We start from the raw sequence: 19,330 nt of genomic DNA on the forward strand, positions 1-19,330 counted from the left end.
GCGTTTTGTAAACTGCACTGCACAAATTCTGCGCAATGAAATCATATAGATGGCTGTGGTGTTAATGAGGACAACACAGGGTCTGTTTTTTGGTGCAATACAAGAAGAAATAAATTTGAACATTGCTATTACATTGGAAGGATCAAGGACAACTAGAATGCATAAAGCTGGGGCTACACAGCGATCTTGATACGGATCGATATATTTCATATGTTGCTTCAGGGGTCTAAAAGCATGATGTCTGTGAAGCATCCCTCTGTATATGACCGTATATGAGAGAGAGTGGGCAAAATTTCAAGATCTACCACTGACTGGGCAATGACCTAAGATTCCCACTGCCCATACACATGAAGCTCGTACCCGTGCAATGCTGATCATCTGTTGCTCCGAGTCCCTCTGAATGATGACTTTTTTTGCTGCAATGGATATGATGAATGGAAACTGACAAAATGAAAATCTAAAAAGGAAGAAATAAATTTGAACATTGTTACTACACTGAAAAGATCAAGCACAAGCTAGAATACATAAGGCTGGGGCTACACAGCAATCTCGGCCAGGACACCAGTCTTACATAGAAACATAGAATGTGTCAGCAGATAAGAACCATTTGGCCCATCTAGTCTGCCCAATATACTGAATACTATGGATAGCCCCTGGCCCTATCTTATATGAAGGATGGCCTTATGCCTATCCCATGCATGCTTAAACTCCTTCACTGTATTTGCAGTAATCTTGTGACCACAGATTGCACGTTCACTAGGTTACTTTTGCAGCAGGGTTGGATTTCTTGCGAGTGTTACACATATGGCACCATGGTGACAAAAACGTGGCTTTAAGGTGTATTCATGTAAAACCAGACAACTCCTTTAAAAAAATTTGCACATATTCCGAGGCTTGTTAAAAAGTCGGATTTTGAATCACAGGGAGCCACTCCCACTAGGTGGCGCTAGCAAGATGGTTCTCTTTCTTTGGGAGATACACACATGAAGCACTGCCAATAAGTTTCCGTACCAAGGAGCACTTCCAGTAAGTCTCCATACACGGTTGGTCTCTAAGGAGAGCCAGTACTCTGCTTAAGCTGCATCCAAGGCATTGCACTCAGCTAACCAGAATCTTACTACATGCTGATGAGGGGCAAGCACCCCAAAACAGCTGTCAAGGGATGGATATGTGGCTTGGCATTTTCCCTTGTAATATTCCAAGGCTTGTTAAAAAGTTGGATTATGACTCATAAGAAGCAACGTCCACAAGGTGGCGTTAGCGAGATGGTTCTCTTCCTTGGGAAATACCTCTTGCACTAATATTTTATGTACAGATGAAGCCAGTGTTATTTTGACGCTGCACAAGGATTTTCACTTTAACATGATTTATTGTATTACTGTAAATTGCTTTTCTTAACATGTTAAGGCTACTTTCACACATGCGTTCGGAGCGGATCAGTCTGGTGTCTGCACAGACGGATCCGCTCCTATAATGCAAACGTTGGGATCCGTTCAGAACGGATCCGTCTGCATTATAGTTCAGAAAAAATTCTAAGTGTGAAAGTTAGTCAGACGGATCCGTCCAGACTTTACATTGAACGTCAATGGGGGACGGATCCGTTTGAAATTGCACCATATGGTGTCATCTTCAAACAGATCCGTCCCACATTGTAAGTCTGGACGGATCCGCTTGCCTCCGCACGGCCAGGCGGACACCCGAACGCTGCAAGCAGCGTTTGGGTGTCCGCCTGCTGAGCGGAGCGGAGGCTGAACGCTGCCAGACTGATGCATTCTGAGCGGATCTGCATCCACTCAGAATGCATTGGGGCTGTACGGATCTGTTTGGGGCCGCTTGTTAGAGCCTTCAAACGGAACTCACAAGCGGAACCCCGACCGCAAGTGTGAAAGTAGCCTAAGCCAGTCAAAGTCAGGGCTACAACTGTAAAGTGAGGTCACCCGTGATACAAGGGGGCTGATCACCGTCAGGGCCTGCTATTAGCTGCACCCCCACCGGATGTTTTGATCCGTGCCACAGGGAGATGCAGTAGCGGCCGTGCAGGGATCCGGAGTGATGCGGATGCCGGGGAGAAGGCTACATATAATCTACATAAGGGGCCCGGGCATGGGGAGGGACATTTTTTGAATTGGATAACCCTTTTAAACCTGTAGTGTGTATCGGAGTACAGTATATGCAGAATAAACCCGTCTGATCCACATTACACGCCATGTATAGTAACCGTACAGCGATCCTTTGTCATACTCTGCCACCATGTGGCCAGTCTTTTCCAGTACAGGTTTATTAAAGGTTGCATAACTTGTTCTAGAGTCCAAGTTATGTGCTGTTCAGATCTGGGCTGGAGGATTCCTTGGGCAGAAATAGCATAGAAGCCATATGGACCCCATTATGGTCAATGAGACTTGGTGGGCACCATTCATTTCTATAATCTGCAATCTAAATAACACCATTTTATCTCTAATAGAACAAATGGCAGAAATCCACTGCTGTCTGAAGTCTTCCGGTGACACAGATTGTAGGAAAATCGGTCATCATGCTTTTTTTTTCATGCAAAAAGATGCCATCAACCTCACTGTCTCATACACTGTAGAACTCCGTACACTTCTTTGGACCCAGCTGTGGGGTGGTACTTGGGTGAACTCATTTTGCACTCATCTTTTAGGATTAGACAGTGCCTTGGCTTTCCTACACACAGATCTATTACAGCTCTTTTTTCCCCCCTACAGGTTCATGAACCCTATACGGGAGCATATGAAGACAGAGTTTTCCATACGAATATGACAATTCCATACAAATACAACAACAAAATTGTGGCAGATTGCATCGGACTTTGTATGTACTTCGGCATCCTCTCCTAGAAGGAGTCCCGACCCTTCAGGTCCACGTATTCCATGCTTGGCGATTCATGTGAATGGCCGGCATGTGATTTTATGCTGTATGTCTGGCTGCAGCTTTCCCCAACACAAGGATCTCAGCAGGCTTCTGAATCTGGCCTTACAGCAATAAGGTCGTCGGATAGGCTTCGACAAATGAGATAGCCCCTTCAATGATTATAGGTAGTGTTGAGCGAACTTCTGTTTTAAGTTCGGCGTCTAAAGTTCGGCTTCCGGTTAGCGGAGGATCCCGATATGGATTCCGAATTCCGTTGTGGTCCGTGGTAGTGGAATCAATAAATCGGCCATTATTGATTCCGCTACCACGGACCACAACGGAATTCAGAATCCATATCGGGATCCTCCGCTAACCGGAAGCCGAACTTTAGACGCCGAACTTAAAACAGAAGTTCGCTCAACACTAATTATAGGCAATTAACATTTTTTGTATTGGTTAATTCGCACATAAATAATAATTTCATTGATCAATTACAAGTTTTCAGAAAGCCGTTTGCATAGTATTCTTCAGGCATGAAAAAATCTTAGCTAAATTCTGCCCTAAAGAAATAAACAACATTGAGGAACAAATAGAAAGTTCTCTTTTTTTCCCACATAAAAAACAGTAAGGAACGTCTAATGCTGACCTGTGCGTGTTCCCGTAGAATAGCCAGGTTTGATAGTCTTCCATGAGATCAATATGATCCAACGTGGAGTTATAGAAATCAGAGTAAGGGGTTAACGGTGGGTTACAAAGCATATTCGCTGCATCTGCAGGGGGAGTCAGCAAAGAATTAGGAAACATGAACGGGAAAAAAAAAAACAGACCGGTATTATGTAACGGTATCTGTATGCCGAATGCTCCAGTTTACATCCCCTTAATCTCTGGCAATGTGCATGAATTGACAGCTTGCCCTAAAACATGGGAATGTTCACCTTAGACTTCATGCACACGGCTGTGTCCATATTTTGGTCCGCAAACCATGGATCCGCAAAATATGGATGCCTTCCGTGTGCGTTCCACATCATTCTCGCTCCCATCAATAGAAAGTACTGTTCTCATCCGCAATACGGAACAGAACAGAACAGGTTCTATCATTTGTGGAACGGTTAAAAGGAGGAGCAAAAAAAACGTGTGCATGGCCCTATAGAAATGAATGGGTCAGCATGCTATCTGCAAAAACGGCAGAAAAATATGAGCGTGTGCATGAGGCCTATGTTTGTTACTCCAGTCCTCCCAGTCAGTCTCTGTTTACTTGGCTTCAGCGAGGAAGTGTCTGTACAAACACATGGTTGCTGCAGTCAATCACTAGCCTCCGCGGTCTTGTGCCGCAGCAGCCACGTGGGGGTATGGTCACATCCCTGCTGAAGCCAAGTAAACAGACCGATGAAAAGGACCAGGGTGGTGGCAAAAGAACAGGATTGAATGGGTAAATAATGATTATTTTATTGTTTTATCACATTTACCCCCAACCGTGAACAATTTACCTCTGTAGAGACATTACTTTGTGACGACCACCAGCACAGTTCAGTGTGAAAGGATGGTTAAATGCAACCATACCTGGGATTTCAGATTTCAACATTAGCTACCACCTTTAAAAGGGCTGTCCCATGAGGACAACTTATCCTCTATCAACAGGATAGGAGATAAGTGTTCCGTCACGAGAATGGGGGAAAGGTGCCGATCACGAGAACGTTCTCTCCAGTTTAAATGGAATGGCGGTCTCGCATGTGCACTGCTGCTTCATTCAGCTGTATGGGGTTGCCAGAGATAGAGCGCTAGTACTCTACTATCTTTGGCAGTCCCATAGAGTTGAATGGAGCGGCAGACACTCACGCACATCTGCCACTCCACTCAAACGGGGAACATGGGCCCACATTCTCAAGATCGGCCCCTGCTTCTGGATAGGGGATAAGTTGTCTTCAAGGTAAAAACTCCTTTCCTCTTATTTCATCACAAGACGACACTTGAGTCAATCAACTTACTTAGTATCGCTAACACTTTGGTTGCCGATGGAATCCACCATGTACATTTTGCAAGAGGTGGAAACTCTTCAGGTTTTGCAGGAAAGAGGCGCAAGGAGATAAACTGCAGCAGTCGGTCAACCAGCTGTTTGAATCTCTTCTGTGACATCCTGATCAACAGAGAACAGGACAAAGACACAAGTAAAACGTTACTTCTTATTTAATAAGCAACATGAAAATGGCAGTAATAAATGCATGTAACAAACACATCATAATACATCAGCATGTGATATTGGCAAACAACATTACCTACTGTGAACAAGAACGTTATAAAGAGATCGGTCACCCCCCATTGCTGCATGGAAAAAGCAGCAATGCATGGCGCCTCTCAAAATCAATGGGCCCCCACGGTTTTCTGAGGATGATGGCTGTAAACTTACACCTCTGCAGGGTAAACAAAGCCTTGCACAGCACACGCTCCAAGTAATCAATGTCCATTGTTTTCAATGGCTGCTGCTGATCCTCGAGAGCCGACGTTAGCTAATAGATGAAGGCCCTGATGGCGGGATCCTCATCAGAACGAATGGAAGGATACTATGTGAAGTTACAGCTTTAGGGCTTGTTCACATCAAATGATTAAAATAAAGTATTCTGGTGTCAGCAAATAGAGGTCACTCATTGTACATTCCTCCTGGTCAGGTCTGGACACCCAGATGCATGGCTCATCAGTCGTGGTATAGCCACACAGGTCTAGAGTGCTGCAGATTTTCCAAGTGGATTCGTGCAACGAAAAAAAACCTGCAGCCTACTACAGTACCAACCCTGTGGATGCATCCACGTGCAGTGGAATATTTGGAGAAACTGACCTGCAGCGCTGATTATTAAAACCACAGCGTGCCAATATCTGTCATGGATACAGATTTGTTTCAGTTGTCTTTAAAGGGTACAGTAAGTCTAAGTCTACAACAAAACCCATTTGCTGTGGATTTTTTCAGGAATTACACAGGGATCTGCAGTAAGATCCTTAGGTGTAGATAACTCTTCCATAAAAAAAAAAACTGTATACTCAATTTCCAAGTCCCCGATGCCCCCGTCTTTCCATTTCCATGGTCCTCCACCAGTGTTTGTCTCTGGGCTCTCATGTGTCACAGGCTGCAGGGATCACAGGGATTGACATGTCATTGCCGGAAGTCAGAAAACAAAGACCGACGGGACACTGATGTCAGGGGAGACTGGTAGGTGAGTATATTGCTTATTTTTCCACAAAGGGGAATTCAGCTGCAAAATCAGCATAATTTAGAGTGGTTTAACCTGCAGATTCTGTCGGATTTCCAGTAGAAAATGTTCATAGTATCTGACCATACGGCCATTTAGCAGGTAATTGTCGGGAAGGAAGAGTTCCTTCATAACAGTCGGCTGCCCGTCAGTGAAGACGACCCTGCAGCGATCTCCCCCACAGTATGGGCGGATTATCACTAACGAGCAATCGTATGAACACTCGTTATCAATAATATGCATGATTGTTCGGGCAGTGTAAAGGGGCCTTTACAGAGCTCGGTGGAGCAAGCCGAGTAACTGTATGTGCAAGATAACATTATATCACCTGGAAGTATACAATGAAGGTTCCAATTGAATGATTGCAAAGAGATTTTAAAAACTATCAGGATCTAATACATACATTATATTTCAGAAAATTGTAAAAAAATAAAATAAAAAATAGAGAATAATCAATGCATTATGAAATCGTAAAATAAAAACTAAAATATAATTAAATACGACCTCATTTACTCATGAGTCATGGAAGAAATTAAAATCTCCACGGATAAGTCATGGTCCTTGACACCAAAGTGAAAAGTAGAAAGGTAGAAAATACCAATTTCATGGTTGTTAATGGCTGCCTTGTGCCCTCTCTCTGCTCGATTTGTTAAGTTATTAGATGTTGCAGAACGTTTTGTTTTTAAAAAAAATAAGAACAAGCCTTACTTTCTGAACCAGTGAATTAATAAATTGTGGTCGGCATCGGACAAGGTGGCGATTTGCCTCAGTAGATGAGCGTAGATGACATAAGTAGAGGCGCTGCTGAACTGTGGATTCTAAAAGGTGGAAAACACAGTCATCAATCGTGAGATCTTGGTTTTAAGATGAAAAACATTAGACAGAGTCAAGCTAGCATTCTAGGAAGATTGGAAGAATTCCGGTACCTGTGTCAGCATAAAGTAGGCTCGGAGGTCATCTTTATTTCTTGGTCTGAGAAAAAATAAAAAATAAATCACCTAACATAAATATATCAGATTAAATAGGCAACAAAGGCCATGTGCCCCAAAATCACTCAATGTGGCCAAAAAACATCCAGCCAGTTATCTTTGGAGACAACCACTTTTGGAATGGAGTCCTACCCGCTCATCTGGCATCAGAAACTTGTTTTCCTAACCATTTCATACATTATATTTATTACTATACTTAGAGCCCGGATCAAAGGGAATGTAGCAGGGAATGTCAGCCTATTATGATTAACCCAACCACATCTGTCATGATCTTCCATGGATAGCCCCCTCAACCCATTGACAGATCTAGGTAAACTGGATCAACCTCTCTGGCTCTCTTCATGGACCCTTTAAAAGGGAGTAACTCAAATACGTGACGTACATAAGCTGAAACAGTAATATGAAATACATCCTCCACAAAGCAGGTACACCATTACCAACATGTATATACTATATATATAGGAATAACTCTTACCCTTTCCATTCCCTTAAGAGACTGTTAATTATTCCTTTTAGTACTGTTTTCTGGATATCTTGAGTCTGGAAAATATACCACATCATTAATGGCTAAACATATGGCACAATCCCCCCACTACTATAAACATTAGCCCCTCTCAGCAGATTTCTGGTGGTTCAGTGGCCACATGTTACTCCTACACAAGGTTAAAAAGACTAGCGTGGTATTAGCAGGAGGTGCTCAAACCCAAATGCAGTCGTGCATATATATAGGGGAGCAAATCCTGCACTTGTGTCCCGTTGCTAATGGCGATCCCCAACAAAAATGCATACGGTGGAGGATGCCCGCGGCGAACCACAAGTACCACAATTGACATCCTACACAAGGTAGCAATTGTGTGGATGTTTTAATCAATATAACAAAATAATAGCAAAGACAGGTGCACTCTGCGGTCTTACTAAATCCTCAAACTGATGTTAAAATTGAGAGATTAGTCAACATGTCCTACAGTGTAGAACATGTCTAAGCCCGGGCACCACGCCAAGGTTTCTCAAGTAGCCCGGGCTATGTCTAATAGCGGAAGGGTCAGCTTCCACCTATCTGAAGAATGAGGGCCCCCCTTAATTTAAGACTATGCATGGATCTCCATCTATCAGCAGAATAGGAGTGTCCTGAACCCTGCGTGGCAATCGGGAAGGAGTAGATGAGCTAATATGTTGGTCACGCATACGTGTGACTTTCTTCATTGTAGTTTAAGTTCACTACTCCAAAAAACTACAGTGTCACCTATCCATCTCGATCTCAGAGGGTTCCGGAGACCCCCATTCTGCCAATATATGGAGATTCTAGAGTTGACCACACAGTGAATCATTAATACTTGCATGTCACTACTCACACGCTGTGTGGCACTCCTTATCTCTGAGCAGCCACCAGACACAGGTAAGTGTGCCTGTGACTGAACGGGGCCAAACAAAAAGGCATTTATGGGCTGCATGTGGCCCCTGGCTGCAGGCTGTGTAAACCCGATCTAATGTGTATGGCCAGCTGTCCAATGCCATTGTATTAACAAGACTTTATTATTCTCGTAAGTAATCTGAAATAAAGGGGTTGTCCAAACTGGGACACTGATGGCATATCTCTAGAATATGACATGAGTGTCACATAGGTGGGGTCCAACCTCTAGGACCCACTCTCAACTCCAGAACAGGGCCCCCGAAGTGAAGAGGAGCAGCCGCGCACATGTCGATGCTTTCTGTTCATCACTATGGAAGTCAAGAAAACAGTTAGGCAAGCTCGTTCTGCTGCTTTCGGAAGTCCGATAGCAGTGAATGAAGAGTGCACAGTCCATGTACGGTCACCTCTCCATTCACCACTATCGGACCACCAGAAATAGTGGAGCTGGCGCACAGCTACTCGCAGAACTGCTATAGCATTAAATGGAGGGTGGGCAGGCATGCCGGGCTGCTCTCTGTTCACTTTGGGAGAGCCATTCTGGAGATAGGAGAGGATCCCAGAGGTGAGACCTGCACCTATTTGACATTCATGGCATATTCTACCAATATGCCACCAGTGTCTGAGATAAGCCAACCCCTCTACTTAATAATTACAACCTACCTTTGCGACTTGTAGACTCTTCACTAAAATCACTGGTTGAGATTACCTCACTGTATCATTGATATATGGCCCATAAAGAGGTATGTCAATAATATTTGGCGACGGATGGTGTTTGTATAGTGGCTAGGGAGCTCCAATGTTGGGATGGAAATTACCTCGGCAGTGCTAAGAATATCAGAGTTTCATGAGCACGTCCCTACTGTTCCACCACTACTAAACAGACCCATAAGGTGGATATTCACAGACTGGACCTTTCATTTCTGATACTTACAGTAGTTAATAGGGCATCATAAACCGCGTTCAAAAACTTTGTATTGATTCTGGAATCTTCAATAGTGTTCAGAGAGGCACTCACATCTCGCTGCAAACAAGACATAATAATACTGATAAATACTGGCTATACTGCAGCATTTTGCAGTACGGCTACATCCAAGTTCCACAAACTAGTTTCCCTTAGGCAAAGTTGTACGCCGGATAGAAATGGCGGCTGTCTGACCCCATTGACTTACAATATGGTCCTTCAGGGTGTCCATTGTTTTGACAGCACAAACATCAATGCATGCAGCAGTATTCTTCTGGTCAAACTGGCGACTGAGCTTCCGACTCAAGTGTGAATATAACCCCAGAAATAGTATGTTAATAAAGAGTATAGCCCAGTGGTGGTGAACCTATGGCACAGGCACTCAGAGCCCTCTCTGTGGGCACCCACATCCTAGAAAAAGTCTAAGGTGTACCAATATGCCCTAGACTATTCCTGCCATTCATCAGCGCAGAGCGCACTATGAACGGCACGGGCAGCACATTATAGCTAAATGCTAAAGTACATGGAAGATGTACTATACTGGTATTCAGGTTAAATTGCTGTGTTGGCACTTTGCAATAAATAAGTGGGTTTTGGGTTGCAGTTTGGGCACTCGGTCTTTAAAAAGGTTCACCATCACTGGTATAGTACATGGAAACGTTGATGTAAGCTCCATGAAGTGTGCTGTGACCGGGTTGTATATCTTGGTTGCACAGTCAAAAAGTGTTGACCCCTATGAAACCCACTACCATATAATGGAGTATTGATGCAGGTCTACAATGTTGAGTTAAGCCAAGTCTGCCCTTTCAAAATCTCATGCGCTGCAAAAAAGCTTAAAGGGAATAAGTCATCAAAAAATTACCTATTGTTTAAGGGCTCTTTCACACTTGCGTTCTTTTCTTCCGGCATAGAGTTCCGTCGTCGGGGCTCTATGCCGGAAGAATCCTGATCAGGATTATCCCCATGCATTCTGAATGGAGAGAAATCGTTTTTTGGCCGGAGAAAATACCGCAGCATGCTGCGCTTTTTGCTCCGGCCAAAAATCCTGAACACTTGCCGCAAGGCCGGATCCGGAATTAATGCCAATTGAAAGGCATTAATCCGGATCCGGCCTTAAGCTAAACGTCGTTTCGGCGCATTGCCGGATCCGACGTTTAGCTTTTTCTGAATGGTTACCATGGCTGCCAAGACGCTAAAGTCCTGGCAGCCATGGTAAAGTGTAGTGGGGAGCGGGGGAGCAGTATACTTACCGTCCGTGCGGCTCCCCGGGCGCTCCAGAGTGACGTCAGGGCGCCCCACGTGCATGGATGACGTGATCGCATGGACACGTCATCCATGTGCATTGGGCGCTCTGACGTCATTCTGGAGCGCCCCGGGAGCCGCACGGACTGTAAGTATACCGCTCCCCGCTCCTACTATGGCAGCCAGGACTTTAATAACGTTCTGGCTGCCATAGTAACACTGAACGCATTTTGAAGACGGATCCGTCTTCAAATGCTTTCAGTTCACTTGCGTTTTTCCGGATCCGGCGTGTAATTCCGGCAAATGGAGTGCACGACGGATCCGGACAACGCAAGTGTGAAAGAGGCCTTAATCACATATTACTTGTAATACTTGTAAATAATTTTTGGTGGTTAATTTTCCATGTCAATATCTATATTTAAACAAAAAAAAAATATAAAATCCTGCAGCTTTCCCACTGGCCACTAAGCCTAATAATAGGCGCCACTTCTTGGTCTGTACAGATGACTTTACTGCAGTTACCTGCTTATCTGTCACACTAAGCCCGCCTGTAATTATATCACCTCTATTTACAGATAAGACATTATCCACCATTTACAAAAGGTGATTGTAAGAGCTTATCTAGTTTTTCCTTGTACAATGACCTCTGCACAGGGCACAGAGCATGCCTAGAACACTCTCCCATAGAAGTCAATGAGGTCCCCTCCAGACCACCGTGTCTATGGCCCATGGGACTGTCGTAGCAGCAGGGCCTCAATAAAGGCCTCTAAGGTACATCCACAAGGGATGTATTTTGGTGAGCATTTTGCTGTAAATCCATGGGGAAATTTGCAACAAATGCACAGCGCAGACTGTCCTATGTGAATGTACCCTAGAGGTCTTCATTGACCTACATGCAGATTTTGACACAGATTTAGCTGTAGATTTGCAGCGCATTTCACACTATGCACTGTAGATTGAAATGTTGTGGACTTAAAGGGGTATTCTGGTTTCACGAGATTCATGACCTATCCTCAGGATAGTTCATCAACGTGAAATTGGTGGGGATGTGCCTCCGGGCACCTGATGCCACCAGGCACTTACAGCTTCTCGTGCCATTCACTTGAATGGGAGAAGAAGCTGTAATTACCCTACCGCTGCTACAATGTAGACAGCGTGCACACTGAAGTGAATGCAGCGTTAATATGGACCCTTCTAATCGGCGGGGGTGTCGGGAGTCGGACACCCACCGATCTGATAGTGATGTCATCAATATCACGAAACCAGAACAGCCATTTAAATTCCGCAAATTGCGGAATGCACACGGACGCCATCCGTGTTTTGCGGACCGCAAAACACACAACAGTCGTGTGCATGAGGCCGTACGCAGAGAATCCATGAGATTTGCTAATAACTGCTCGTCCATTTTACCGGTACTGTGCTGTGGATTTACCACATGCAAATCCATAATGGCAAATCCTCAGGGTACCCGTCCCAGGTGTCAGCAGAAGCAGATTCACATGTCAATCATAATTTTAAGAAGTTTGGTAAAAGACCTAGGGACACTGTAACGGCAGCCATGAGCGATTGACAGACGGTGGAATCTAAGGCACACGTAGGAAACAAGCGGAGTAGAATAAAAAAAGGACTTCACACAAGAGGACAAAACAAGTAGTTGATTTTAAGGGCAGTGCTCATGTAAAGCAATGCATTTTTTTTGTGTGCTCGTATATTCTTTATCCCACTGGAGTCCTTTTACACACCAGCCAGGAATAATCTTTATAAGCCATTATTCACCATGCTAATAAAGGCTTACACAGAATATTACAGATTACCTTGAATGCAGCATTCAGCTCCAGGAAGGAATCAAATGTGGTTAAATAGAAATCGTGCACAACTTTCCATTCCCCCGTGGATTTCGCTTTGTCCAAGTCTATCCTGCAAAAAACACAATGCACACAATAATAAGCGTGGGGCAATTATAAATAACTGAGTAATTCCCATTGTACAGATTTAAAAAAAAAGAAAATAAAAAACTCCCCCAGTCACGAGACACAAGTGATCAAGATCCTTGATGACAAAAGGGAATCCATCACCAGGTTTATGTTGTCCTATGTGACCTTCCATCGCTGGGTCAACTACTTGTGAAGATGCTATAGTTTTCAAAAAAACATACTTATTAGCTGCAGCGAGACCAGAGTGCTCAAGCCCTCTCAATGATGTGCACATGCCGTGGATTTCTTGATACCCTGCCCCGATTGACAGTATTTGGGGAAAGCTGTCAATCGTCGGCAAAGGCCGTTAGTCCACCCCCATGAATAGGAGGAGACACACGGGGCAGGGAAGTTGCAGACTTTCTGCAGAGGAATTGTTTTGCAGGTTTCTAACCAAGTAAGGCCCCCTTCACACAAGGCCGGATGCGATGCAGGTGCGTTCATGGAAAATCGTGCGAGTAGGCACGCAATTTCAGTCAGTTTTGACTGCGATTGCGTTCCGTTGTTCAGTTTTTTCTGCACGAGTGCAATACGTTTTGCACACGCATGAGAAAAAAAACTGAATGCAGTTACCCAGACCCGAACCCAGACTTCTTCTATGAAGTTTGGGTTTGGTGTTCTGTAGATTTTATTATTTTCCATTATAACATGGTTATAAAGGGAAAATAATACAGTGAATAGACTTTAATGGGGTCCGGGGTTGCTCATCCCTATCATCCCCTAGCAACCATGCGTGAAAATCGCACCGCATCTGCACTTACTTGCAATTTTCACGCAGCCCCATTCATTTCGTGAAAAACGCTGAATATAGAACATGCTGTGATTTTCACGCAAAACGCACAAGTGATGCGTGAAAATCACCGCTCATCTGCACAGCCCCATTGAAGTGAATGGGTCCAGATTCAGTGCGGGTGCAATGCGTTAATCTCCAATGGCCCTGTTCTTCTACATAGCTGAGGGTCACATGACCTGTGATGTCATCTTCATCTGAGGTCGAAGGAGCAGCAGGTCTGCCTCTGTGCACCGAACCTCACTGTGAAGGCTGTGCTGGTTGGAGCACCAAGCAACACCCCCCTGCACTTCCCGATCTGCTGGCCACACACCCCCCCCTGCACTTCCCGATCTGCTGGCTGAGCTGTCTGCCCTGTCTCCTCCCACTGGATTCTTCAGCAAGGTTTGACCCCTTCTACCATCAGCAGCACAGTACTGAGCAGCTGCAGGGTTTCCTCTTCTCCAGGCACTGAACAGACAAATGCTGTGCACAGGATCCTTCCCTCCCTCCTCACCCTGCAGATACAGAGCTGACAAAGACCAGAGGAGTCCTCTTCTCTGTACTCTTCTACTGGCTGTGAAGTGTCTGCAGAGCATTGCACAAGAACAGGTCGGGGAAAGATCCTGTGTGTATCAGCAATGTCATTGTACTGTACAGCTGGGACTGGTAGTCCCACACATACAACATGAGTATCCCAGCAGTCAGACTGAAGACATGCCAGCATATTTATTCACTACCTGTGCAGAGCAGGGGGAGGGGAAAGGCAGTCTTGGTTGACACCAACAAATATTCATAAGGAAAACCTCAGACATTGTTGTTACACTACCCCACAGCTCTGCAACTACATGTCAACAAAGGGCCAGAACAGATTTAGGGAAATGAGGAAATAGAATTTAATCTACTTTTGCCTAAAACTTGTTTAGCTTATGTATATGTTGCTGACCAGAAGATTTACAGTCCTTTTTTTCTTTCCATAAGACAACCCCTTGAACAGTGCTGGCCAATCCAGGAGCAGGGCTGGGCAACTAGGCAGTGTCTTTGGCGACCAATACACAGTGTGCATCACATAGTCTGAGAAGTAGATAAAAAGGAGTAAGGCAAGTCACCAGGTAAGAGTTCTGTTTGTTCCCCAGTTAGTGTGAATTTTTTATTTATTTTTTCTTGACCTGGAGGGTTGCTTTAACTTTAGCAATTGTAATCTATGCACAGTATATTTGGTAGGAATTATTCCAGGAGAGAGCTTATCCTTAAATATATGTTAAAATTTGTTCCAAAGCTAAAAATCAAAGTCACTCCCAGCATGTTCTGTTCATTTGTGAACTGGCACAAGTTGAAGTAAATGTCTTAATTTCCTTGGAAAGATAAAAGGAACCATACAATTACTATCATTTTCAGCAGTCTTTTTCGCTAACATTTTCAGCCGCTGACCTCTCACTTGACCCAATTCTATTTTTTAACTTGTTTATTGTCCTTTATGATTCGTTAATAGGTTAACCGTTAGAACAGAGAGATGCTGGACAAACTTTAAATGCAGCTGGAGGCCCGCTGACACCCCCTACTGGCCTATGTAGACACCTTCAGGCCAACATGAAACCTCCACGTGTGACCAAATATCCCAATTGCCTTAGCCATGAGGTATGGCCCGACACACTATAATACACCAGCATCCTTTATTTTACTTGGCTTGAGATTGCACAGTTAAATGCGGGGAGTTATATATTTGGGTACCCCTCTATACCACAGAAATAAATGCATAGTAATTCACAGGAGTAGTTAAAGGGGTTGGCTACTATATATTACCAGCTACATACCTGCAAAAAGATTGGGCAAGTTAAAATCCAATATTTTTTCTTTTTTCCCTGCTATCTGCCATCAGGGGAAAGTCAAGACTTGAGAGTAGATGCAAGTTACCAGCTGATCTGGTTAAGTTTGTTGCCTGGAGCATGGAAGTCACTCCAGTGGTGTAGAGAAGTCCAAAAGGATTTAGGCTACTTTAAGATTACCATTTTTGGTGTCCGGTTTTGAGATCCAGCACGGGATATCGAAACCACAGCAAAACGCATCCGTTTGAATAATTCTGCCTCTGTTCAAAATGGATCTGGTTGTATCATATCGAAAATGAACATAGCGGATCCGGCACTAAAACCATTGTAAGCCAATGGGCGCCAGATCAGTTTTTTTTTTGGGTGTCTGAAAAAAACTGATCCGGCATCATTGACTTACATGGTTTTGGTGCCGGATCCGGCATGTTGAGTTTCCCATGCCGCACACAAAAATTATGCTTGCAGCAATTTTGTGTCGTCATCGGAACGCAACAAACTGGAACGGAATGGAATCCATTCTATGAATGGGGACAAAACTGAAGCTTTTTCCTCTGGTTTTGAGAACCTCTGCCAGATCTCAAAACCAGAAAGGAAAAATGCAGATGTGAAAGTAGCTTTATCCAGCTCCACAGGAATTAAAATTTAATCTTTTTTTTTTTTTGCCATGAGTAATATCGCAGATGTGATTGAAACCCTTAGGCGTTCATGTCCTTACTGCATGCTGTGGTTGTTTTAAAAAAATAAATAAAATGACGACATTTTAATCCCTGTGGAGCTGGATAAATCTTTTTGGACTTTTCTACACTACTGGAGTGACTTCTGTGCTTCAGGCAACAACCTTGACCAGATCAGCTAGTAACTTGCATCTACTCTCATGTCCTGACTTTCCCCTGAGGACAGATGGCAGGGGAAAGAAAAAAATAAAATAATTCAAGCTGTTGGATTTCAACTTGCCCAATCTTTTTGTTCTCACTTCAGACCTATGCACACTTGGCCGACTCAAACATGTATGTCCATATGGGCATTTATAGAGATAGTTAGCAACTAAGCTGGTTTAGGCCAACAGCAATCTAAAGTGTATGGCCAGCTCTAAAGGACTTCCCAATCAAACCGTTTGTATCTTGTATCAATGAAGATGCCTTTAACATCTTATTTTAGAAAGTTTTGTCATGAAGCAAAAGACACATATCACAATGAGCAAATGCTAAAATCTAATAAGGGGGGGGGGGGGGGGGGGTAGTGAGATAGTTCTAAGTAAGCTTCTCCTACTATACAAACACTAAGATGACTAGAAAGAGTGGTCACAGTATATACAGTGCCTTTAGGGCTGCAGCTAACGATTATTGGAATAATCGATTAGTTGTCGATAATTTCATCGATTAATTCGGGGAAAAACACCAAAATGACAAAAAAAAGGGGTTTATATGATTTTACTTGAAAAATAATGTTCAAAGGCCATATTAAAACAAATTTAGGTGTTACATAATAAAAATTTTGCATTATAATGTAAAAAAGACAAGTTATGGGGGATCTGTGGATGACACACTGTTATGGGGGATCTGTGGATGACACACTGTTATGGGGGATCTGTGGATGACACTATATAGCATCTATATGTGCTATATGTGTCATCCACAGATCTCCCCCATAAAAGCAGTATAATATCTAAAGAGTATTCCTTAACTGGAAGTAACTTTTACTTGAACTTTAAATCAGCGCTATGATCTTTATTACCTTACAAATACAATGAAGCTCCGGTAACAGGCAGAGCGGGTGGCGGCGTAACGTCACTCACTCACGTGACGCGCCTGCTCCGCCCACTTTATGAATGAGGCAGGCGGAGCAGGCGCGTCACGTGAGTAAGTGACGTTACGCCACCACCCGCTCTGCCTGTTACCGGAGCTTCATTGTAAGGTAATAAAGATGCGCTGATTTAAAGTTCAAGTAAAAGTTACTGCCGGTTAAGGACCCGCAGGCATAGCGCCTGACCTCCGCATAACATCGAATCGGCCGATTATTCGATAACGGGATTCGTCGACAACGAATCCCGTTATCAAATATTATCGATAACTTCGATTAATCGTTGCAGCCCTAAGTGCCTTGCAAAAGTATTTCTGATTCATTGTATTACAACCAATTAAAATAGACTTTAATTTAGATTTCATATAATCAACAATATCATTATAACAAAACAGAAAGAACATGGCACAACTATAAACCTGACAAGAGAATATTGCCCATCAAGAAACTTACAGATTGGGTAAAGAGGACGTTAATCAGAGACTCAAAGACACCAATAATAACACTGGAGGAGCTCCAAAAGATCCACAGCGGAGATGGAGGCATCTGTCCACAGGCCCACTGTACGTGATAGACTCCACAGAGTGGGCCTTTATGGAAGAATGGCCAGAAAAAAAAAGCCATTGCTTACAGAAAAACATAAGAAACATGTTGGGAGGTAACCAAACAGCAGGTGTCAGACTCCCTAAACCCATGGAAGAAGGTTTTCTGGCCAGTCAAGGACAAAATAGAATTTTTTGGCCATCATGGAAAAAAACTATGGTGGTCATTTATACGAACAGATATACGCCACTTTTGTGGCATATATCTGGCGCAGATTCTGTCGCACGCCACGTTGCGGCAGAAACTGACTTCTTCCCCGCTCACGCCAGGTCTAAAAAAAGGGGGGCTTTGCGTGGGAAGGGGACGGGCCGGCAGGCCAGTCTCATTCATCAATTTCTACGCCTGGTTTAGGCATAGAAAATGGTCTAAATCAGGGATGCCCAACCTGCGGCCCTCCAGCTGTTGCAAAACTACAACTTCCACCATGCCTGGACAGCCTTCAGTTATCAGGGAATGTTTGGAGTTGTAGTTTTGCAACAGCTAGAGGTCCGCAGGTTGGGCATCCCTGGTCTAAATGTAAGACAGCAAGGAAGTTGTCCTACATTTAGAATCAGCGGTGTATACGCCAAAGTTATGCAGAGGCCAGCACTTCTACCTAGCTTTGGCGATCAACCGCCAGCGCAGGGGAAGACCAGCGTCTAAAATTCTGGTTTTAATAAACGTGCCCCTATGTACTGCGCAAACCCAAAACTTCCCATCTCCCAAAGAACTCCGTTCCCACAGTGAAGCATGGTGGTGGTGGTGATGCTTTTCATTGACGGGAATGGAAAACTGGTCGGGATTGAAGGAAAAATGGATGGCAATAAATAAAGGTCAGCTCTTGAAGAAAACCTGTTTCAGTCTGCCATCAAGCTGAGGCTGGGATGGAGGTTCACCTTCCACCAAAACAATGACCCTGAACATGCTGCTAAAGCTACACTAGAGTGGTATAAGAGGAAACATTTAAATGTCTTGGACTGGCCTAGTCAAACCAGACCTCAATCTCTGACTTGAGTCGTGTTGGTTTACAGCAGTCTTCAAGTCATCTAACCTGAAGTGGTTACAGAAGTTTTGCCTGGAAGAACAGTCAGAAATTCCAGTGTCTAGATGTGCTAAACTAATAGAAACTTGCCTTCAGAGACTTGTATCTGTAATTGCAGCAAAAGGAAGCGCAACAAAGTACTTCTTTCCAATAAGTAAAAACTTTAATTCTTTTTTCTTAAAAAGGGTTGTCCGCTTTTTTATATTGATGACCTATCTTAAGGATAAGTTATCAATATCAGAGAAAGCAGTGCTCGTACAAGTGCTGCCTTCTCTTCACTGTTTACCTGCTCGCCATTGCAACTTCAGCGGTGAGCAGGGGTAATTACAACTCTGCCATCCCCATTCACCTGAGGTGAATAGGAAGGAGGCATCCCACTGAAGTGAATGGGGACGGCATGGTTGTAATTACACCTGCTCATCGCTGCAGTTGCAATGGCGAGCAGGTAAACAGTGAAGAGAAGGCTGAACTTGAACAAGAGCTGTTTTCTCTTCAAAATGGTGACCGGAGTTGGAACCCCACCAATCGGATATTAATGACCTATCTGGATAGGTCATCCATATAAAAAAAAAAGTGGACAACCCCTTCAAATTATTGTTTGTGTCATAGTGAACAATATTTTGGACTC

At 43.9% G+C, this 19,330-nt stretch overlaps 1 protein-coding gene across 1 annotated transcript in view; it reads right to left on the reverse strand.

The window, feature by feature from the left end:
• Positions 1–19,330, reverse strand: part of HECTD2 (HECT domain E3 ubiquitin protein ligase 2) — a 115,883-nt gene that overhangs the window by 42,670 nt on the left and 53,883 nt on the right. Inside the window, exons 4-11 of the mRNA XM_040439066.1 lie at positions 12,525–12,627; positions 9,439–9,528; positions 7,572–7,636; positions 7,034–7,079; positions 6,816–6,925; positions 4,854–5,002; positions 3,515–3,638; positions 361–457 (exon numbers count right to left, since the gene is read on the reverse strand). Of these exons, the coding sequence (XP_040295000.1) occupies positions 361–457; positions 3,515–3,638; positions 4,854–5,002; positions 6,816–6,925; positions 7,034–7,079; positions 7,572–7,636; positions 9,439–9,528; positions 12,525–12,627 (784 nt within the window). The remainder of the gene's footprint in view (positions 1–360; positions 458–3,514; positions 3,639–4,853; positions 5,003–6,815; positions 6,926–7,033; positions 7,080–7,571; positions 7,637–9,438; positions 9,529–12,524; positions 12,628–19,330) is intronic.

Source organism: Bufo bufo, chromosome 6, assembly GCF_905171765.1.
Source record: "Bufo bufo chromosome 6, aBufBuf1.1, whole genome shotgun sequence".
NCBI classification, from domain to species: Eukaryota; Metazoa; Chordata; class Amphibia; order Anura; family Bufonidae; genus Bufo; species Bufo bufo.